We start from the raw sequence: 22,170 nt of genomic DNA, 5'->3' as shown, positions 1-22,170 counted from the left end.
CCCAGTGCAGAGGGGCCCATCATGCTGCCCTCGGGGAGCTGAGATCCTTGTTGGAGATGCTGGGCCCTGGGGGAGACTAGGAGAGAGCCCCGAGGGCAGAGAGGGGGGACAGGGGCCCCTGGCATACAGCAGGTGCTCAACAGTGGCTCTGGAATGGGTGGATGAGGGGTGGGTGGTAGATGGATGGCAGGTGGGTGGTGTGTGGACAGGTGGTGGATGGAGGTGGGTGTGCCGGCAGGGAGGCGGGGCGGGGCACCTGGATGTACAGGTCCACCAGCTCATCCTGGCGCAGGACGTAGTGGATCTTGCCAGCCTGCAGCCAGGCACGGGCCTCCTCCTCCTTCTTCTGCAGGTCGATGAAGATCCCCAGGCTCTGCTTGGCGTAGTCCAGAGCGGATCTGTAGGCCCTGGGATCAGACACCGGTGTCAGACAGCAGCCTGGCTCTTCCCTGTGGGTCTGCTGACCGATGGACCCTGCCACATGCAGCGCCTGCCCCTCCCGGGCTGTAGCAGACATGGGCGAACACACGTCATGGTACCGAAAAGGCATCTTGTCAGGGAAGAGGTGTCAGCGCGGCCACCCAGCAGGAGCGACCTGCTTCCCATCACTCCCCCATCACCCGTCTGCCCAAGCAGCTCCGTCTTCTCTGGACACACCGGGATCCATCAGCACAGGCAGAAATTCAAAGGCTATCTGCATGGCGGTTCTCAGACTTGCACCCCGCTCCTGGGCGGAGCCAAGCTGAGCCCCTCCAGCAGGCCTCCAGGCGGGGCGATGCCGCTCTGCCGGCCCAGGGTCCACACTCGGAGGACCAGCACTCTGGAGCACTGGCCCATTGCACCTGGACAGGAGCCCGCCCCCCAAGTCCTCCTGGACATCTGGCTCCTGCCCAGCCATCGGCGAGTCCTACATGAGAGGGGTGTTCACTGCAGTGATCCCACTGGGCCTGTGGGCTGGTCAGTGGAAGCCACATCGGGTCGTGTCCTGAGGTGCTACCTCAGGGAAGCAGGAGGGACAACCGGTTCTGCTTCTTTGGGTGCAAAACCTTGGGAACTGTCATGTCTGGACAAGTGAGGCCAGATCACCCTGTGACTGGAGACTCAGGGTGAGCAAAGCTCAGCTTACAGAAGCCGCCGCAGCAGGAAGGGCGACCTAGAAATGCCTGCCTGGGTCTGTGGGGCAGAGATGCCTTTTGGGAGGTGTGAGAGCAGATGCGAGGGCCCCCCACCCATCAGGGAGGCCAAGCTGCCACTCGCAAGTCATGAGCAATGGCAGCATGACCCCAGGCCCATCAGGTCAGTTTGCTGATGCCAAGGAAACCCGTGGTCACCAAAGAGAGAAGTTTCCCAGGGGCAGGGCACAGATCCCATGCCACCCCTATCCCCACTGTGGTAGTACCCTTACCGCTCGGTGCCCAGGGACAGGTAGAGTTGGCTGATGGCCTCCAGGAGCTGGCCCTCCAGCACCTTGTCGGCTACCCTGCGGGCCAGCTTGAGCTGGAACTCGTGGTAGATGACATTCTGAGCCTCGTTGGGCATGACGCTGCTATAGAAGTGGCACAGCTGCTGGACGGCTTGAAGTTGGCCTGAGGAGAACAAAAGGAGGATGTCACCCTTGTGGCTCCACAGTGGCCGCACGCAGGGGTCACAGGCCCTTGCCGCATGTCTGTCTCTTCCACACCTCCTTGAGCCAGGTCCTTGCAGATGGGAAACTGAGCCAGAGACAGTCCAAGTGTCCTCCTCAGGGGCACAGCATGGAGTGCCCAGTGAACAGCATACTGTGGACGCCCCAGAGACCGACTGACCATTTTGATGAACCCCAGGGCCAGGGTTCTGTCCAGGCATTCCTACTGCATCAGGCCTCCTGTTTCTGCCTCACCAAGCTCTCCCAGCCAGAACAGGGGCTGCCTCTACCCTGAACTGACAGTAAGGTGTCACCAGCACCTCCGCTTGCAGATGGACACAGAATCCAAAGTGTTTGCCGGGAGCACATGGCACATGGTAGAATAGAATTCAGTTGGGCTCTGGTATTACAAAGCCTGCACTCTGTCCAGCAGGCCAGGCTCCAAACCACAGGCCTGCTGGCCTTTCCTCAAACCAGGGACTGGGAGTTATGGAGAGCTTCCAATTGTCAAAAATAATCCAGAGGTCAACACAGAAGTAGAACCTACCCACACCATAAGCCAGCTAGACCTCATAGGTACTTTAAAACACTCCACCCAACAATAGCAGAGTACAGTCTAAGTGCTCATAGAACACTCTCCAAGATAGTCCACATGCCAGACCACAAAGCAAGTCTTAGTAAGTGTAAAAGGGTTGAAATTATGAGAAATAAATTCTTCAGTTACATTGAAATGAAACTAGAAGTTGGTAATAGAAAGAAATTTGGGAAATTCAAAAACATGTGAAAATTAAAATATACATTCATAAATAACAAGTGGGTCTAAGATGAGCTCACAAAGGAAACTAGAAACTATTTTAATATGAACACAAATAAAAGTACAATATACCAAGACCTTGGGGATGCAGCTAAAGCAGAGTGTAGAGGGAAATTCATAGTTCTGAATGCCTTTATTAAGAATGAAAAATTTCAAAGCCCATACCTAAACTTCCTCTGTAAGAAACTAGAAAAAGAAGAGTTAAGAAATCCCAAAGCAAACAAAAAAGAAAATAATGATGACCAGAGTGGAAATAACAAAATAATATAGAAAACAACTAAACAAAAATCTGACGTTCTTTGTTTTTTGCTTGTTTTGCTTTTTGCCATGCTGGGGACTGAGCTCAGGAGCATTCTACCTCTGAGCCATGCCCCCAACTCTACTTCAAGGCAGGGTTTCACTAACTTGCCCAGACAGGTCTTGAGCTTCAGATCCTCCTGCCTCAGCCTCCTAAGTAGCTGGGATCACAGGTGTGCACCCTCAATGCCCACTCACAAATTGGTTCTTTGAAAAGATCGACAAAATTAATGAATCTTTCACCAGACTAACAAAGAAAAAAAGAGATGGAAATTACAAAAATCAGAACTGAAGAGGGATATGGCTGACACCCTCAGAGAGATGGAGGCTGTAAGAAGAACCATGAGCACTGAGCCAACAAGCCAGATGACCGTGTGAAGTGACCGGCTTCCAGGAAGACATGTCCAACACCCCCAGGGCTCACACATGACCTGAGTGTGCAGCTGGTAGCCCGGGGGTGCACCCCTGCCTGCCTCCTTGAAAGTTTGGTGTAAAGGGAGAGGGAAGAGACCCCAAGTGCCCTGCCTGGTGTTTTCAGGTCTTAATTCCCAGCCTGGGGAGGACTCATGGAGGGTGCCACTGGGCACTATGGCCAGGATCTGCTGGAGGCCAGGAGTCTGCTTTCCCTGCAGGTCCTGAGGGTGCCCATCTAGAAAGAGCTGCCCTCTGTGGAGGCCTCATCTGCTGGGGAGGAAGCTCTGGACGGCAAACCTCCCTCCCCTCTCTGGGCCCCTTCATGTGGTCACTTCCAAAAACCCTGTTCCTCAGGGGCCACGCATGTGTGCTGGGCCTGTGAATGAGATAGGACAGACGTGGCTGCAGCACCTGGGACTCTGGATGGGCGGCAAGAGGCTCCTTGGAGTGGTTTTGCTTCTGAGTTGAAGGCCACCCTGGTAGATGGACAGGTGCCTTGGGGCAGAGGGCCTGAGGACATCCTGTGTCCTGGCTGTTGGGGGCTGTGCCATGTTGGCAGTGCCAGGATCGCGCCTGATCACATTGGCAGCGAGGAGGTTAATAGACATAAGCACACTCAGGTGATTTTCTCGTCCACGCACACAATGTACACGCATGTGTTCTCGAGCACTAATTGCCTGCTCGGAGCATCTCGCCTAATCTTTGCGTAAGAGGCGTGGCCCTACTCTCCGCGTCCTGGAGGTGATATAAGCGTGGGCGGAGCGAGACAGACACAGCAGCCATTAGAAGCAGCCAGAGAAGACACGCCACAGCAGCCATTAGCACAAAAGCCAGAAGAAAGAACACAGCATCGTGTAGGGGCAGCGGCGGGAGGCAGATCGCGGACCAGAGAACTGAGACGCATCACTAGGGCACCTTAGGCAGACGTACCCTTAGTTCACAGGATGCAGGACTTTAAGGCGTAGCAAGTTTCTCTCTGATAAGCAAAGTCTCTCTCTCCCCCCTCTCAAAGCAAGTAAGCCTCATTTCCTCTATTCTCTATGAACAAGCAAGAAAGCAGTGCACTAAAGAGAAAGGTAGAAGTGCCTCAGTTTCCACTCCACCACCCATAAGACCCGTGCAAGTTGTTGCTGCAGGCGGTGACAAATATCCACGGATTTTGTACCGCAAAGAGCCAGCGACGCTGGCTCCCTCCAGGACTCACTCCGCACCTCGCCCGCTGCCCGCCAGCTCACGAGCCTATCACCAGCCCTGCACGAGCCACAGCGAGGTTCCATAGCGCTGGGTGCTGCCTGCACACTCAGAGAAAGGGCGGTCCACCCTCGGGCCCGCTGCTGGCCGCACCCCACAGGGAGCACGCCACCCCTCCTCCACCTGTCCTTCCGCGCAGCACCGGGCTGCTCACTCCTGGGCCCCGGAAGGCCTCACAGCACCCCGCTTGCCTGCCCCTCCACTGTCCAGCCCCAGACCAGAGATCTTCCACAGCTGGGGCCAGGGGCTGCCATGTCACGCTGACCACCCCCTCACGTGGCTTTTCTGACTGGTCATCTGCCTCCCGTGCTTGGCCACCAGCCAGCAAGGGCCACGTGGTCTTGCTTGTTGTTGAGCCTGGCCCCCAGCCTGCACACAGAGGTGCTTTTACATGCACTAGCTGCTCTGCAGGCTGGGTGACCCGCCTGTGTCCTGCGCAGGGATGTGCAGGGCTGTCTGGGGCACCATGGTGACCAGAGCTGGAGCGGCCTTTGAGGTCTCGCTCATGCACGGCTCCTCTTGGCTCAGTGGGCCCTCGTCTCCAGGTCTGTCTCCAGATCACCCACTGTCCATCTGCTGGGCCTGCAGGGTTCCAGGGTGCAGGACTTCCACACAAGCCAGCACCAGCCTGTTCCCCACATCGTGTCCAGCCCAGTGTGGGGACCTGCAGCTTCTGCACTCGGAATTCTCCGTGGGACCTGGCCGCTGGCCTCTGACTCACACCCCTGTGCTCTGAACAGAGCTGGGGAGTTTTCTTTCCAGGGAGCCAGCATGCTAAAGCACACCCGGAGCACAAGGAGGGACGCGGGTGGCCTTGTGGCACCACTTACTCTCCAGGTGGTCCGTCTCCACTGCCACCAGAAGGGCCCACTGGTAGTAACACTTTCCCTGCTGGGCTAGGGCCCGGCGGGTGTACAGGTGGCCCATCCACAGGAGCACCTGGGTGAAGTCCCGGCCACACTCAGAGACGGGCAGCCGTGAGAAGAGTCTGATGGCCTCCAGGAGGTAGTGCTGGGCCAACCCAGTGGCGCTGGCCTGCAGACACAAGGCCCCAAAGTTGGCCAGGACCACCGCCTGGTTCCGCAGCTGGCCCAGGCCCCGGGCCAGGTGCAGGGCACGGTAGTAGCTCTCAGCCGCCTGCCGGGTCCTGCCCGTCCTCCTCAGGGCGATGGCTGCCATGTTGGCAATCACACCCTCCTGGTCCTCACTGGCCACATCTGCATCCAAGATGGCCTGCAGAATGTCCAGGGCCACCAGGTTCTGCCCGTGGAGCATGTGCAGCCAGGCAAGCACCACCAAGCGGTCCACCACGGGACGGAGGCTGGCCAAGATGTCGGCTTGCACCGCCTGCATCATGAAGGCGATGGCCTGCCCGTGCTGCCCGTGGTAGCTGTGCAGCTGGGCCAGGCTGGCATAGAGGGGACCTCGAAGGGCCCGCCCTGTGCCCGAAGCCGTGGAGGCCAGCGCCTGCCTGAGGTAGTGGGCGGTCTGGGCAGGGAGGCTGTGAGCCGCCCTCCTCTGGCCGTGCAGCCGGGGTGCGTTCCAGAGGACCAGGTCTACGCTCCTCAGGGAGCTGGCCAGTGAGCCCGGGGTCTGCAGCGAGGCCACCCTGATGCAGCTCAGTGCCAGGTGGGGCAGGCACTTCCGGCTGTAGGTGTCCGCCAGGAGCAGGTAGCCATTCACAGGCCACGAGGCGAGCGGGGTGCCCAGGTCCCTGTGCAGCAGCAGCAGCCTCTCCAGGTAGGGCAGGGCCGCCTCCGGCTGCTTGAGGCGGGTGTGGTGCTTGGCCAGCAGGAAGCAGGCCCGGGCCTCGGCCTGCAGGCTCCCCGCACCAACGGCCCTCCGCAGTGCGTACTTCAGGAGCTCCGCCTCCACCTCGGTACTGCAGGGGTGGCTGGGTGTGCCCAGGAGTAGGGCTGCAGCTTTGGGCACCACCTGTGCACACTTCTCCCTGGACTTCTGCTTCAGGTAGATGGTGGCCAGGTTTGCATACACGGCCACCACCAGGAAGAGGTCCTCAAAGCTGCCCCCTAGGGCCCTCAGGGCTTCCTCAAAGTACACGCGGGCCTGGGAGAGCTTCAGCTTCCGGGCACACAGCCGTGCCAGCAGGAAGCAGAGTCTGGCCAGTGCCGAGCCAAGGCCAGCTTTCTTGGCCATTTCCCGGGCCCGTGCCAGGAGCCCGGCCAGCTCCTCCTCATCAGCGAAGCTGCGGAACGTGCTGCCCAGCCACGGCAGCGAGGCGTCGTACAGGCCACGGTAGCAGGCCTGGTACCCAGGGGCGCTCAGGAACTGCAGCAGCGAGCCCAGGGCCTCTGGGTCGGCCCCACCGTCCTCGGCATCCAGGCAGAGGGGTGGCTCCTCGGTGTCTGGGGAGCACACACTGCTGGAAGCCTCCTGGAGACCACTGGACTCGGGCTCCTCCTTGGGGCAGCCTGGGAGGGTCTTGCATTGTTCTAGAACATCCTTTACCATCCACAGGGTCTCTCGGGAATCTGGGGTGAGGTCAGGTAGAGGCCTTTCTGCAAGTCACAGAAAAATCCCAGCAGTATTAGCGTCTGGGTGTGAAGGTGACCCGGCCTGCACGGCTCCCCAGGTGACCCCTCCCCGCAGGCTGCCAGGAGCAGTGGGAACCCAGTGGTGACTCCAGGGACAGCTCAGCCCATTTGGCAAAGCTCATCCCCGTAAGCACCTTTCCCCTCTCCGCTTGTTTGAGGGCAGTGGGGGACACCTGGCATCAGGGCTCAGCCGTGGCTGGCAGGTCCCTTTCCCTTTAGAAGGAATGGAAGCTGCAGAGCCAGTCCCATCCACCTTCTGTGCTGGCCACAAAGGTGTGGTTTGGTCAGCCTGCTGGGCTCCCCCATCATGCCAGAATCCAGGAAGCCACAACTGCCAGTCAGAACTACTGACCTACCGGCTGACGTCATCACACAGAGTGGGCTGGGGCGCAGCTCAGGGGTGGCACGCTCACCTAGCGCGAGTCGGGCCTTGGTTCCACTCCAGCACCCCATAGAAATAAAAAGGCCGATGGCAGCCAGCTGGAGGAGAGGGCTGGGCCTTCTGCCCTGCTCCACCACAGGGAGGAGCCGTCTCTGGCAAGAGAGACCGGGAATGGTTCCTAGATCCCATTCCCACCTCTGCCTTCCGAGGCTCGGGAGTCTGAGGCCTGCAGAGACCAGAGGGTCAAGAAGAAGGTGCTGGCACTGGTGGAATGTGCCTGGGTGGGAGCAGAACCCAGAGCAAACCAGTCACGCCCCCAGCTGCAGAAGCAGGGCCCACCAGGGAGCCCTTCGGAAAGAGCCAGGGTTAAACAGCCTCTGGGTCTCAAGCTCACATGTGAGAAATATTTTTAAAGCAAACTCTTTGTCAGTTGGTAAAGCCTCGAAACAAGAAAAAATTAAACACAGTTTAGGGGCACAGTGCTTCCAAGGTGCTGCCAACCCAATAGTACTGGATTAGCTAAGAATCTGCCCTCCACAGAGGCCCCCACAGCTGGCTTCCTCTGCTGGCCTCCATGGCTAGCCTAGCACGGGCAGCTAAGGGACCCACAGGGCCTTTGCTCAGGAGTGAGGAGGCTGTACAGCCTCCTGCAGAGGCTCCAGGCAAGACTCAGGCAGGCCCAGAAGGCCCTTGCGAGTTTGCATTTGGGTCCTCCCAGGAATTTCCAAATGCCGCAGCCCACCATTCAGGGGAATGGGGAGGTGAGCTGAGTTGCAGAGGGGAGCAAAGAGGGTGTCCCTGAACCACGCCCTCAGGAAGGACCTACAGGGCCCTGAGTTGAGGGAGGGCTTCCTCTCCAGCTCCAGGTTCCAGATCCGTACCTTCTTGTCCCTGCCGCCCCCGTGGGCAGTGTGCCCAGGCCACCTGGCACACAGAAGGGCAGGCCTCAGTTGCTCTGGGTCACACGGAGGAAGCCACAGCCAAGGGTGGGCTTGGGCCATGGGCCGGATATCTGCCCTGTGGGCCAGTGGGGCTGACACATTCATCAGACAAGGTGTGGGTCCCCTGCACCGCGCAGCTGCAAGGGGCTTTTCAGAAGCCCGCCATAGCCCCACCCAGCCCACACCCGCATGGCAGAGGAGTGGCACCCCACCAGCACCCGCTACCCGCACTGCTGCCTCTGCCCTGCACTCCCGCCACTGAGGCCCGGCCTCTGACCACAGAACCGGCACCGCAGGACAGCACCCACCTGGCTCCTCAGGCCGCGCACCCTCTGCTTCTTCCAGGTGGTCTGGGAAGGGAGGAGAAAGAGGCCATCACAACGGCAGACAGTGCCCTGTGGTCCTAGGTCGTGTCCTGGGCTGTGGACACAGGGCAGGGGCCTTCTGACGCCAGCACTCGTGAGGTGGAGGTGTGGCTCGGGGGCCAGGGAGTCCACGTCCCCCAGGCCCTACAGACCAGGACAGCACAGGGGTCTGTCCCTGCCCTTCCCCATGCCTGGCAGGACTGCAGCCTGCCCTCCGGAGCAGAAGACGGTGACTGCAGAGGGGTGCCCTAGCCCCATGAGCTCCACTAGGAGCAGGGTGGACGGAGCCACTGGACCCACACACTGTGAGCACCGTCCCTGCTCAGACGGGGCAGGCACCCCAATCAGCTGCCACTCCCGAGAAGGGGCTGCTGCTCGGCTTGCTGGAACCCCAGAGTACCATGTGGGCATGAGGCGCTGCGGACACCACACAGGCAGGCATGTGCTCTGGGCGCCAGGCAAGGGTCACAGAGGGCCCCTGCAGTGCCCCAGCCCACTGCGTCCTGCAGAAGAGGCCCGCTCTGCCCCCAGGAAAGTCAGGCACATGTCAGGGTGGGCTGGAACCTGGATAGGCCAGGCTGTCCACTTAGAAAGGGACATTCTTTTGTAGGGTCTAAAATGCTTAAATCTAATACTGGCAGGAAAAAGTCTTTTGATGCACGTCCCTGAGCAGGAAGAAAAATGTGTGTAAAAATGTCTCTGTGTGTGTGCCCATGCTACGCATGTGTACGTGTGGGCGTGTACAAGTGTGTCTGCATGTACAGCTGTAGCCCGTGTGCATGCGCGAGTGTGTGTATGCATGTGAGTGTGCACGTGTGGGTGCATGTGTGAGTGGGAGGTGCAGAGCAGCAGGCCTGGCCCACCGCAGTGTGCCCACGTCCCTGGCTCAGCCAGGCTGCTCTTGCTGTGGACGGCTGCTGCCCGTGCCCACACAGCTTTCCCACGAGGTGATGGGGCAGGTGGAGGAGGCTCGGCATTGCAGGTGGCCGCCTGGGATTCCGCCTGCCGCTGGGGTGACCCTCCAGGGTGCAGAGCTTGGGCTCCATCTCTGCAGGGGGTGGCAGGGTGCCGGGGCTGCCAGGGCAGGACCCCACAGGGGCTGGTCCAGCCAGAGCCAGGCCACACTCCCCGGGGCCCAGCAGAGGCTGAGGGTGCTCATGCCTTGGGTGGGACCTGGGCCCCGTGGAGGAGACACTTCCTCGTGACCTTGGGCAGCAGGGGCCGCAGGCACCTCCCAAGGCCCCAGATCTCACCCCCTCTTCTCTCTGTGCCTGGCTTGTCTGTGCTCCCACGTGCCTGGTGGCAGCCACCATCTATCTACCTACTCCCTTTTGGACACCCAGGGCTTGGCCTTCACTGCCCACAGATGAAGGGGTGAAGAGCGGGCACCTGGGGCCGCTGGGAAAGGTGGGTGGAGCAGAAACTTCTGCCCTGTTGAGGACTCACTGGTGAAAACGTGAACCCAGTGCCCACAGGGTGGGAGAGACAGTGGACTCAGTGCCGGCTGAGACGTCCCTGCAGGGAGCAGGGGGAGCAGGGCAGGGGCGTCCTCACTGGCCCCACACCTACCCAGACTGTGCACGCAGCAGACCTCGGTGCCCGCCATCCTGCACAGCAACTGCTTGGCGTCATCCTCCGAAAAGTGCCCCTCGTTGCTGAAGAACGCCCTTTCCTCCTGGTCGAGGAAGACCACGCGGTCCAACCTGGGAAGTCAAGTCTCGTCTACAATCACGCATTTCCCAGGTGTCAATCAACAGGAGGCCACTGACCTGGGCGGCTCGGCAGTGGCCCAAAGACTTTACCTAAAGGCCCTGGGCACAAAGGTTCCGGGTCACCATGCTGGGACTGGTGCTCCTCTGACCTCTGGGGAAGCAGGCGAGAGGGCCACCTCTCCAACGCGCTGGTTTTAGGGGCAGGATGAGGACGCAGGCCCTCTGCCTTACCCTTACAGAACGGTAGCCTGTGGGGACCTGCACTAACTGAAGGCTCGGCCTGCCTGCTGTTCCCTAGTCCTGCTCACAACCTGCCCCCCCGCCCCCCGCCGGACACCAGTCCTGCTCTGCACAAAGGCAGCTGCCTGACACGTGACTCTGGGACACGGCCAATTGGATCTACAGCTGAATGTGTTGTGATCGTGTCTTTGGCGGAAACACTTCGCAGTAAGAAGCGTTGCTCCTCCTGCTTATGAGCATCCCCAGGCTGCAGAGAGGCCGGGAGTGCAGACAGAGCCTCTGCCCTGAGGCTGAGGTCGGGAAGGTCCTGCAGCCTCCAGAGCCCCACTTCCAACGTCCCCTGCAGTTGCCGTGCCAACCACACTGATCCTCACACAGCCTCTGCAATGTGTCCCAGAGACAGGGCTGCCTGCAGCCCACCAAGCCAGCAGAGGACACTGGAAAGGAGGGGGGAGGGAAGGGGCAGGGAAGAGGGAGGGAGGAGGGAGGAAGGGCGATTTTCACCTATAGGACTAAACTGCCAGCAGGACATGAGACTTGGGAATGTATCCTATTGGTCAGCCACAGCCCCCAACTCAGAGCAGGGCCACCAAAGACGTGAGTCTCACCTGTGGGTGTGGGAGGTGAGGCCCACAGAGGAGGGGACGGGGCCTGAGGAAGGGACACTTCTCCAGGCTCCAGGCCAGGTTCTAACAATCCGGCCAAACCCAGCGAACAGATTCTGCAGGACAGGCACAGCTGTGCCCACTGACCACTCCCTAAGGACCCCTGCTATGGCCAGGGCTGGGCAGCTGTGACAGAAGCGACCAGCGTCTTTCCCTGGGAGTCCCTCAGCTGGGGTGGGGGCTAGGGGACAGGAAGGGCATCCCCCGTCACAGATAGGACACAGGACCTGAGCGAGCCAGGGAAGCTGGAGCCAGCCGCCCCACGCAGCTGGACTCCCAGTGGGGGCCCTCAATACGGGAGGCAGCGGGGCTGAGCAGCCTCAGGTCCAGGCCGGAAACGTGGAAGGCCTACGTGAAGGGCTGGCCTGGGGTGCTGAGTCACATAGTGTCCCTCAAAACTCAAAGCTTGGAGAACCCGGGAAGGTAACTTTCTGGACATGAGGACTTTGCAGGTGCAATGGTTAAGGTGAGACCACGCATGTGGGGGTGATGTGAGAGAAGCGTCCTTATTAGAGAAAATAGTTGCAGGCACAGAGGAGGAGGCCATGGGCACCGGCTGGGCTGCAGGGAGCAGCCCAAGCTCAGCCGGCAGAGGGTCCCCGGACCTGCAGGGAGCGTGGGGCTGCCCACACCTTGCCCTCTGCCCCTGGCTCCAGGACTGTGAGCCAGCTGCCCATGGACAAGCACCCAGGGAGATGACCTGCGCGGGCAAATCGTATCTCAGAGGATGCCCTCCTGGCAGCCCAGGAAGAGAGGAGCACGGGGACAGAGATAGGGAGAAGGGCTTCCAGGCAGCATCCAGGTTTGTCACCTGGGAAGCTGGGCAGACGGTGAGGGTCCCTGGGAGTGGTGGGGACCGGCTTAGGAAAGAGGGGCTCATCCACTCACTCAGACACGGGGCCCTGCACGCTGATGAGGCTGGTCCGCACGAAGCCCACCTGGCCTGAGACCACATGCCGGCCCACGCACCAGGGCAGGCTGGGCACCTGGGCACCCAGAATCTCAATGAGGTCGCCAGCATGGAAGGACATCTCTTCAGGCCCCGAGCCCTGGAAGTCGGCCACCGCCGAGGCCAGGCCAAGCCCTGTGGACGGAGACCGAACCGACAGTGCTGGGCGGTGGGCAGAGGCTGGTGCTTCTGGCAGAAAGTTGTCTTGCACCCATCAGGGGTTTGAAGGGAAGTTTGGTCCCTGCAGCATGGAGCCTGGACATCTAAGTGGACCCCAGAGGGGGGCATTTTTATCCTAAACTAAACATGGAAAACGGGCGGAGACTTTGACTGACAGCCTGGCCGTCAGCCTCGAGGCAGCTATGCCCCCTCCTGCCCCTAGGGCCTTATGTCCACATAGCAGGTACAGGAGGCCACCCAACACCAGCTGGCTTGGTGCCCAGCAAAAAGCTCTGGCCCCTCCCCTGGCCCAGGGTGCTGTGGCACCAGTTTGTCACAAAGACCAGGACAGAGCCAGGCCGAGACCCCAGCCTCAGGTGGGCTTCAGTACCCATCACAGACTCAGCCAGGCCCAGCCCACCTCATCCCAGGGTCTCCCAAGGTGTTCCCTGTGGAGCCCCCGAGAGAGTAGAGACCTGGGGCGTGTCATTGAGGTGTCTGGGAAGCCACATTTCAGGCTCTTGAGGACAGCAATCAGGACGCCAGTTCACTTTCCCAAGAGCTGTGAAGTCTGGCTCACCCCTGGACCTCTCTGAGCCTCAGCCTCCATCTTGCAGGCAGGAGGGGACTCTCGCCTTGTCTTCCGACTTGGCAAGGGGGGTTCAGGGCAAATGCAGAAAATTCCAGAATGCCAGTGCCCACCAAGTCATGGACCAACTTCCCCCAGGAAAGAAAGGCCAGAGGAAGCTCTTACCCATCTGTGAAACTCCAGGTGTCACAGGTCCACCCACGGAGTCATCAGTGGGGTCCCAGGGCGCCTTAAGGACCCACCTAGAGCGGGGAGAGGAGGTCTGTGCTGTGGGACCTCCGCCAGGGACAGGCATCTTTTGGGCAGGTGTCCAGCCCCCAGCAACCTGAGCAGACCCCCCTCCCTGTCGCCTGTAGCTGCTGGGGTCTGGGGACATCATCACTGTTCTGGATCCCCGCAGACTCCCGCCCAAGGCCCCGGCCCCACCGCTTCCCAGGACAGCTCGGCACAGTGGGGCTGCAGGGGCCTGGCGGTAGCCCTGACCCCACCATCCCTCTCTCTGGGCCTCTGGGCCTCTCTCCTTCAGACAGAAGATGGGAGCACTGGATTTCTGGATGGGAAACTGACAGCCTTCCCTGCCACCTGACATCAGGAACCTGACACGGAGATGGCCCACGAACAAGCTCTGTGCCCCACCAGGACGTCACTGGAAGCTCCTCTGGCCTCCGTAGGGAGAGACCATCAGCCCCCGCCTGCCGCCACACCATCACTGTCAGTCAGCAGGTTGCTTCTCTCTTGGTTTTGGCTTCCAGAAACTCGCAGCCAAGTCTGTGGTCCATTCAGCGAGCAGACGGGAGCGCCTGCATGTCAGCCATCCTCACGCCCCTGGCCTTCCAGCTCAGTTTGCATCTGTCAAACCCCACGTGGCTCCCTTCCACGGGCACCAGGTTCTGAACCTCCCTCTAAGGCTTTCAGAGCAAGTGCGACCAGAGCTGTGCGCTGCACACTCCCGTGCCTGCCAGTCCCGGGACAGCCCTGCCAGGAGAAGACACTGGTCCCCCATGCAGGCAGCTGCCCGAGACCCCAAGAGGAGGCAGCAGAAGAGGCACCTTTCCCAGCCCACTGGGCTGCAGATGGGCCAGGCCCAGGGACTTTCAAGGTCCAGCACCACCCAGAGCCATAGGGACAGTGCAGATTTCGGTACCTACTGATGGAATGGAATCAGGGGCTCAAGGGTGACCGCAGCTGCCACCTCCTCAGATGTAGTGGGCGAGTCCACTTCCAGAGCCATATCCTCCAGGGGGCCCCCCGAAGCCTTCCTGAGAACCCGGGGGCCTTTCCTCATACTCCACGGGCCAGGTGTCAGTTTCACATGGTGGTCGGGACACAGGACGAAGAAAGGCCCTTTAAAGGACAAAGGTGGTCATCCAAATGGCTTGACCAGGGCATCTGAACTCTGCCAGGCAGGACCACCTCCACCCCCACAGGACCCACAGTGAAGGCAGCCCAGTAGGAGACCCCACCTCAGCCACTTCCACCCCAGGAACCAGTTGGCAGATTCTGGAAGCCCAAGGAGCCCAGACAAGAGGCCAGTGACCTGGGGTGTCCCAGCTCTGCCTCCACTAGCCTCAGACTCCCTCTGGGCCTGAGTTTCCCCACCTGTACCATCCAGGGCCAGACAGGTGTACCTGCACTTTCTGCATGGACTGCCAGTCCCGTTAGGCACCTCCCAGCCCGGAGACCAGGGGGAAAGGGCAGCTTTACACTCCCTCCGCAGAATCAGGGCCCCACTGCACAGCCAGGGTCAGGACGGGCTGGCGTGCACCGGACAGCCTCTTCCGTTCCCTCCCAGATACCTCACCTCTACCTCCAGCGCTGCCTGCCGCCACAGCCCCAGGGGCCCCAGCCCGGCCTGGACCTAGCGAAGGTTGCTGGTGCCACGCACAGCACCTACCTTCCTGGGCCAGCAGGCTCTGGTACGTCAGCTTCAAGGCACCCTCCTCCACGTGCACCCGGATGGCCGTCTCCTCCTCCTCGCCTGGCGAGAGCAGCCAGAAGGCCTGGTCCACGAGCAGGTTTTCCAAGCAGTGATGAGTGAAACCTGAGGACCAGGCCTGGTCAGCAGCAGGCTCTGGAAGGGGCAGGGAGGCCCACGAGGTCCCAGCCTTGGCCCCCCGTGAAGCCGCCCTGTACTGGTAGCTCATGCTGCCTCCACATTCCGTGGTCCACTGGTCTGAGCACTGGCCTGGCTGCCAGTGGCCATGCCCAGCCCCTCACCTACCCACCACAACCATGGTCAAGTTAACTGGCCTCTCTGAGTCTCTGTGTTTGCATTCTTAAGTCAGAGACCACAAGGCCGTCACAGGGCCATGTTGAACATCAGTAAGATGGACACAGAACAGGCAGGAAGTCCTGGCCTGGCATTGCCAGCCAGTGCCAGCTGTGTCCACTCCCACGGAGACAGCGCTTTGTCTTCAGGGTGCTGGGTGGGCACCCACAGCCTCAGCAGCAGGCAGTGCCAGTCTCACTATTTCTCTGGAGAGCTGCTGTGACACCACCTTACTCTACAGCACCAATCAGTGCCGTGGACGCGGGGCGGGTCAGGGGTCCCCCAGGGAAGCCATGATCAGCCCTGGGAGCGTGGCACATTACCAAGGGTGTGGTAGGTGGAAAACTTCCAGATCTCTTCAAAAGTCTTAAACGTCACCATGATCCGGTCCTGGTCGCTGTGGATGGACAGCAGCCTGGCTGACAATTCCTTAAAGGAAAGAAATAAAGTTTAGAGACGTTCCCAGAGACTTGGGTGTCGCACACAGAGCAGATCCCTGCCCAGCCCTGGGCTCTTCCCTCCTACTCCGGTGGCCCCCGCGCTGCAGAACCGAGTCCAAGCTGCAGAGCGCACGAGGCCTCCCTGCTCTGCTCTCCCGTCCTGAGCCTCCCCCTGGCCGCTGCTCCTCTCTTAATCCCTGCCACCAGCAGCGTCCTCCACCCTGCACACCTCTGCCCTCAGGCCCAAGGGCGGCCCTGCCTCCTGGGCACCCGCAGCACCCACTGCGGCTGAGCCCAGCTGCCTCCTGCCCCCTTCCCTCTGAAGCCACGGTGACGGGTGTTGGGAACAACCACACGGAGAGCGCTTTCGACTGAAGCAGGGGACGCCAGCACCATCTCCGTCTGACGGAGCAAAAGCAAGACCTGACTGACCGGGGCTCAGACTCAGGGCCCAGAGCCCTCGGGCCCTCCCCTGTGGCCCAGATCCCAGGCAGAGCCCTGTTTGTTGAGCAATCGCTATGGGCTGGGCACTGCTGGCCACCCAGTGAGGTATTGACCTCACCTCTAAGCGTCTCCAATGTGGCTTCACACAGGCTAGGGGCCCTAGGGGCCCCGGTCAGGCCAGTCTGACCCCAAGTCTCTGCTGGCAACACCCATCGCAGCCCCTGCTGATGCCCAGCCCCGTCCCCTGAGCTGTCTGCATCTCTGCGACGTTCCTCCTCAGGCCTGGTGCCCCCAGCTTTACTCCACGGACACCTTCCACCTCCCGCAGGCGCCCGGGCCGCACTCACCCCCAGCACATGGGCCAACTCCTGGCTCTCGTTCTCCAGCAGACGCAGCCGGCCCCGCAGGGCCTGCTGAAGGCAGGGATCTGGCAGCCCGCTCTTCCTCCGCACGGCCCGCAGCTGCAAGGCCAGGTCTGGAAGGTGCAGATGGAGGTCAGGTGGTCTGCCGGCCCAGACCTGGCTCTGGGGTGCTCCCCTCCCACCAGCCTCGCTGGAGGCCTGGGCCAGCATTGCCAAGCCCGAATCCCAGAGCCCAGGTCAAAGTCCAAACCAAACACCCACCACGCCTGCAGAGGATGGGAACGTGGACTTCCATCCCACCCAGAACAGGCCAGCTCGGGCAGTCATCCAGCAGGGCCCCGCCACCTCGGCCCCCACCTCTCCCGAAGTCCGTCTCCAGATGTGGTTTCCAACCTCCTGCGACACCCCAGGGGCATCAGGGCTTTTCATTTCCACCTGACTCCTCGTCACCTGCCCACTCTACCCTCTCTCGTCACCAGCCTAGGCCCACCAGGCATGGGCCCACCAGCCTGTGCTGCTGGCTCCACCCTCAGCGCCCACCCACTGCTCAGCACAGCCTAAGCCCCGGTCCGAATGGGCCAGCTGCCTGTCCTGGCCCTGCCCCATTTGGTCCTCTGGTCTACAGAGGGCCAGTCACCCTGTGACAGCACACTCTGACCTGGCCAGGCTCTGGACCCTCTGGGGCAGCACCGACCAGTGGAACTTTCCGCAGGTGGACATAGCCTCTGTCCGCACTGTTCCACGTAAAGACCAGCAGCCGAGGGGCCTGCAGAGCTCTGGAGAGCTGGTCCGTGCAAAGTACGGGTGGGATTTCCCCGCCATTTCTGTGAAATGTGGTGGCAGGCGAGGGGGAAGGTTGATCCGAAGGTTCTTAGTGAGCATGAATGAGCCACCGTGGAACCCGCCCTTCTGCCTAGTTCACACTCACCAAGAAGACAAACCTGAAGGCAGGTCTCCACGGGTGGCCAGGGCTGCCTATGGGCAGCAGCAGCAGTGGCCTCCCATCCCAGATAGAGTAAAGTGCAGGTTCCCGGCCCTGGCCTGTTGTTCTCTGCTGCCCAGGACAGCAGGCAGCACAGCCCCACCGCAGGCCTTCACCTCCCAGGGCCTGTCTGCCCAGGCTTCCAAGCCAGCCTTGGCGGCTGCTGCCCTGAACAGCACCCAGCTCAGACACACCCCAGCCCTAATGCTAGCAGGAGACCAGCACGGGAAGGGACCACCCCTTAGGGTGCTCATCTCCACCAAGCAGGGGATTTGGAGACCCTGGAGGAAGAGCCCCAGGCCTGGGTGTGCTGCAGTGGCTCCAGAGACCCCTGAGGTTAACTCCTGCTAGTGACTGTCACTAGCAGTGCAGCTTGCTCCCCCCACCCCTCCCCCGTGCATTTTCGGGGGGAGGGACGTCAGGTATGGGCAATAAAAGAAAGCCTGTGAGGTTCAGCTGTCAATCAGCATCAGTGGACCCTAGCCACCCAGGGGAGGATTCTCACTGCCCGCCACAGCCCCTGCAGACGGAGGCGCCCTCCTCAGCGCCGCCCTCTGCTCCCGGAGTCACTTTCCCTTCCAGCACACCTCTGCCTGGCCCCCAGGCTTTGGGTCCAGCTTGTTCTTGGCTTTGGACGCTGAGAAGCTGGAGCCTGACCCCGGGGCCCTGCTCCGGCTGTGCTCAGCTGACAGGGACCCTGCAGCAGTGGCCTTTTTTTGCTACCCTGGCCCCGGGCAGCTGCTTCACCCATCAGGTGCTGAATGTTAAGAAAATCTGCCCTCTCTATCCCTCAAGGTCAAGGCCAGCTAGAGACCGCTGGCAGTGGTCCTCAGTCCTCTACAGAGTGGGGCTGCTCAGAGAGGGAGGGGCGGGGGAGGAGGGTGGAGGTTCCCCACACCCTTGGGCTAAGCCTGGAGCACCTGCCTCCAGCTCTGCCTGAGGACCCAGGAGCTACACCTCCACCCCAGGCCCGGCCAGTGCTGAGCAGTGTGGAGACTTCTGGAATCTGGAATGGGCCCCGCCCCAAGGCGAAGCACCTGCCCAGCACTTCCCAACATCCTGGGAAGCTCCCAAATCCCCTTCCCACTCGAGAGGGCTCCCACCCAAAATGGCAGAGGGCAGGCAGGTAGCAGGGCGATGGGGGGAGTCCAGAGCCAGAAGCTCTGGGCTGGGGCCTGAGCCGCTGCGTCAACAGCCTGTGGAGGAGGAGCCCGGGACGGGCATCCCACAATGTGCAGAGCCTCACCCTTGCTGTGGTGTGGACCTGGGGCGGCCCCACCGGCCTCTGTGGTGACGGCCTTGTCCCCAGCCTGTGGTGCTGCGGGAGGAGCGGGACCTTTAGGAGGTGGAGACTAATGGGGGCTCCGCCACTGGGGATGCGCCCGTGAAGGGGACTGTGCGGCCCATCCCCTCCTCTTCCCGCCTGATCCCTGCTGGTGGGGTGAGCAACTTGGCTCCGCCACCTGCTCTGGCTGTGGGACCGGCCAGCACACACTGGCCCTGAGCCTGTGAGCAAGATGAGCCTGCTTCATAAGCCCACTGTCTCCGGAGCAGCTTCGCTCTGCGGCTCTGGTTCTGTGAGTCGAGCCCAGGGAGCGTCACACTGAGCCACATCCCGGGCTTTTTTTCCCTTTCGTTTTTTGAGACAGGGTTTCACTATGTTGCGGAGGCTGGCCTTGAACACAACCCTCCTGCCTTGGCCTCCTGAGTCTGGAGTTACAGGGTGCCTCCTGTGGTGGAAAGTTAACTGGCAGCACTCGTGTTTGACGGGGCTGCAGCGCAGGGCCCAGCACAGGGCCCCGGAGGCTCGCCTGTGGGATGCGGCACCAGCTGCCCAGTGAGGGTCTCAGCAGCTGGCCCGGGCATGCCAGGGGCAGAGCCTCAGCTGCAACACAGCGTGAGACTGTGCTCAGGGGGACCAGCTTCTCTCCAAGTTCCTCTCCCAGCACCCAGGGCTCCCCGGTGGAAAAGGGGACTGGTACCTGCCCAGCCTCCTTTGCCTTGGGCCTCCTTCCCCAGGTCTCTTAGCCCAGCAAGGAGGGCGGCTGTAACAAATTGCCCCCAAAACCAGTGGCTTCAGCACAACTGCGTCATCTGGCCTGGAATTGAACATGGCCGGTCAAGGCGTGGCCAGGCAGTTCCATCTGGAAGCCCCAGTGCAGGACCAAGCCTGGCCTCCTCCACAAGGGGCCACCCTCTACTTTCAACCCTGGGACTCTGACACCACCTGTGTTCTGTGTCCCCTGGAAAGCCCCTTCACAAATAATCCGGGATATTTCTCCATCTCAGAATCCTTAACTTAATCCCATCTGCAAAGACCTTTTGCCATAGGAGGTCATGTGGTCACAGGTGCTAGCCATTAGGGCATGGACACTCTGGGGACCACTGTTCTGCCAACCACGGGAGTGGCTGGCGGCCTTGTTTGGGGCCTAGGACAGAGAGCACTGCTTCCTGGTGGGTCTGCAGCAACACCCATGTGCCCCCGCTCCATCCCATGAGGCTGGGGCATGGGGATCACAGGCTGGTTGAAGAAAAATGAGAGCCCAGAAGTAAGGGGTCAGAGGAGGGGCTCAGCCTCACATCTGCCCGAGCCTCAGCCAGACGTAGACCCCAGGTTTCAACTCTTTGGGTCTGGGTTCCATGTCTGAAGCCAGCTCCCTCCCCTGCCACCCTGCAAGCCCGTGCCTGTCCTTGTGGCCCTGGGGACGTCTCGCTTGGAGCCATGGGTGTGGTGCAGCCTGGCCACATTGGCCATGGCTCTTCAGCACCACGGTGCTCATTTCACACAGCATCTGCTGATCCCGGTGGCAGTGTCCCGTGGCCCACTGTCATCAGACCCCTTTACAGACTCCACTCTACATCCCCAAGGCCAAGCCTGGAACCGGGCACACAGCAGGGCTCAGGAGTGGCCGTCAAGTCAAAAGACACGTGGCACCCAGGTGGCAGATTCTAACCACCAACCTCCAATTCAGAGGCCAGGTGTCCAGGCTGAATGGCAGGGCAGGGCGGGGCCAGCACAAGATGGACATGTGCAGTCCCAGAAGACTAGGGCATGCTCACGGCCCAGTGGGGACGCCTGGGATGGGGACAACTTGAAGGCCCTCTGACCAACCAAATGAACAGAGACAACCCACGTCCAGAGACTGGGTTAAAGGTCTACCAGCCACACAGAAAAATGAGTCTGGGGAGGAGCGGCAAACCCAGAGGGCGAGGGCAAACAGCAGCCGGCCAAGGACATTCTCAGGCAACAGACCGCATCCTTCAAAGTGAAAAACCTCTGGATCAAAAGGTCACCAAGAGGTGGCGGTGACATGCAAATTGTGACCAGGATGTCCATGTGCTACAGGGGACTGTCCTGTGCCTACCAGCCAGCTCTGAATGAGCTCTGGAGACCAGAAGACAGTGTCATTAAAACCTGAAAGCCGCCGCCAAATACCCGACTGCAGTTCCAGAGGGCAGCGTCCTGCTTTAGGAAACCTGGACGCTTTGGGCGAGGGTGTCATGTTTGCTCTTGAACAGATCAGAAAACAGTAAGTGCAAGTAGGCAGGAGCCGGATGGGTGGAGGGTTGGTAAAGCAAACGGAGAGTGTCCTCCCTGGGAGGGTAAATGGGAATCATTCATGCTGTTTCTTATGACTTGGAATTGTCCGAGGGACACCAGGAGGTGGGGAGCCCGTGGGGAGTCCTCTCCACCGAGCTGGCCCTGCTGTGGGCTGCCGGTTGAGCCTCCTGAGGTGGAAGTCCACGGACTCCTCCAGCTGGGCTCAGAGACAAAATTTGGACACTGAGGGCAGCGAGTCTGCACAGCCTGCAGGGGAAGCCCTGGCAGCCGCAGGGCTGGGGACAGCATCACGCCCTCTGAGATTCGAAGCCACTCCTTGGGTGGGGTGGCCCTTCTGCTTGCTGCTCTGGCACACGTAAGTCCGGATTTCCCTGCCCCTCTGTGCACTCTGTGGGCCTAGGCAGGACCCAGGCCCTCCTGTCCCCCAAGGCACAGGGTCCACGGCAGGAGTAGGATGACGGCGGCAGGGTTGGCTGCTAGGCCCCGCCCCCAGCTCTCTAGACCACCCTCTGGGCAGGACCATTATCCCTTGGGAATCCGTGTGCAAAGGCCACCCCATCCCTCCCCATCTCCACCCACATGCGGAAGGACCAAGATAACGGGTGTGGACCCTTCAGGAGCCCAGGTCTCCACTGCACATTCCCAGTCTGTCATTCATCCATTGGCTCCTCCAATAGCCTTTGAGCCTCTACCACGTGCCAATCCCTGGAGACCCCTGGCAGGGAGAGGAGGGAGCCTGGAAGGAGGGGCCCTGGGCAATTTATGCCTGCCTGTCCTCACGCCTCTCCCAGGAGGGGAGGGAGGGCTCCTGATGGTCACTGAGGCTGCCCCTCAGATTTCCAAGTGGGGAAATAGGCCCAGGTCAAACAATGGCCCACTGACCATCAGGATTGGAGCCAGGTCTTCTGGGTGCGGCCAGCCTGGCTGCCCACCACCGTTCCTCACATCCCTCACATAGAAGGTGTCTCTGTCTGGGCCTCAGGAGATCCTAGTCCTGGAGTAGCCACTGTCCCCTTGTGGCTTGGCCAGTGTCTTCCTGTCTCTGGGTCTTGGAGAGAGTGTTCTCACTGGGAGGGTAAATGGAAGTCATTCATGCTCTGGGCCTTGGTTTGCCCCCTGAGGAGGAGCAAGGGACACCTTGTCCTGCAGAGGGT

General features: G+C 60.8%; 1 protein-coding gene across 6 annotated transcripts in view; it reads right to left on the bottom strand.

Annotated features, from left to right (window-relative positions):
- The window catches only part of SH3TC1 (SH3 domain and tetratricopeptide repeats 1), a 43,260-nt gene that overhangs the window by 5,026 nt on the left and 16,064 nt on the right, over window positions 1-22,170 (bottom strand). For all 6 annotated transcript variants that reach the window (XM_079154388.1, XM_079154389.1, XM_079154391.1 and 3 more), the window contains exons 3-13: window positions 16,458-16,585; window positions 15,550-15,655; window positions 14,852-14,998; window positions 14,106-14,301; window positions 13,123-13,199; window positions 12,149-12,344; window positions 10,213-10,346; window positions 8,587-8,628; window positions 5,231-6,919; window positions 1,406-1,586; window positions 257-407 (exon numbers count right to left, since the gene is read on the bottom strand). In XM_079154388.1, the coding sequence (XP_079010514.1) occupies window positions 257-407; window positions 1,406-1,586; window positions 5,231-6,919; window positions 8,587-8,628; window positions 10,213-10,346; window positions 12,149-12,344; window positions 13,123-13,199; window positions 14,106-14,301; window positions 14,852-14,998; window positions 15,550-15,655; window positions 16,458-16,585 (3,047 nt within the window). The remainder of the gene's footprint in view (window positions 1-256; window positions 408-1,405; window positions 1,587-5,230; window positions 6,920-8,586; window positions 8,629-10,212; window positions 10,347-12,148; window positions 12,345-13,122; window positions 13,200-14,105; window positions 14,302-14,851; window positions 14,999-15,549; window positions 15,656-16,457; window positions 16,586-22,170) is intronic.

This window comes from Sciurus vulgaris (assembly GCF_902686455.1).
Source record: "Sciurus vulgaris genome assembly, chromosome: 9".
Taxonomy (NCBI): domain Eukaryota; kingdom Metazoa; phylum Chordata; class Mammalia; order Rodentia; family Sciuridae; genus Sciurus; species Sciurus vulgaris.
This window is presented reverse-complemented; position numbering and strand designations above follow the sequence as displayed.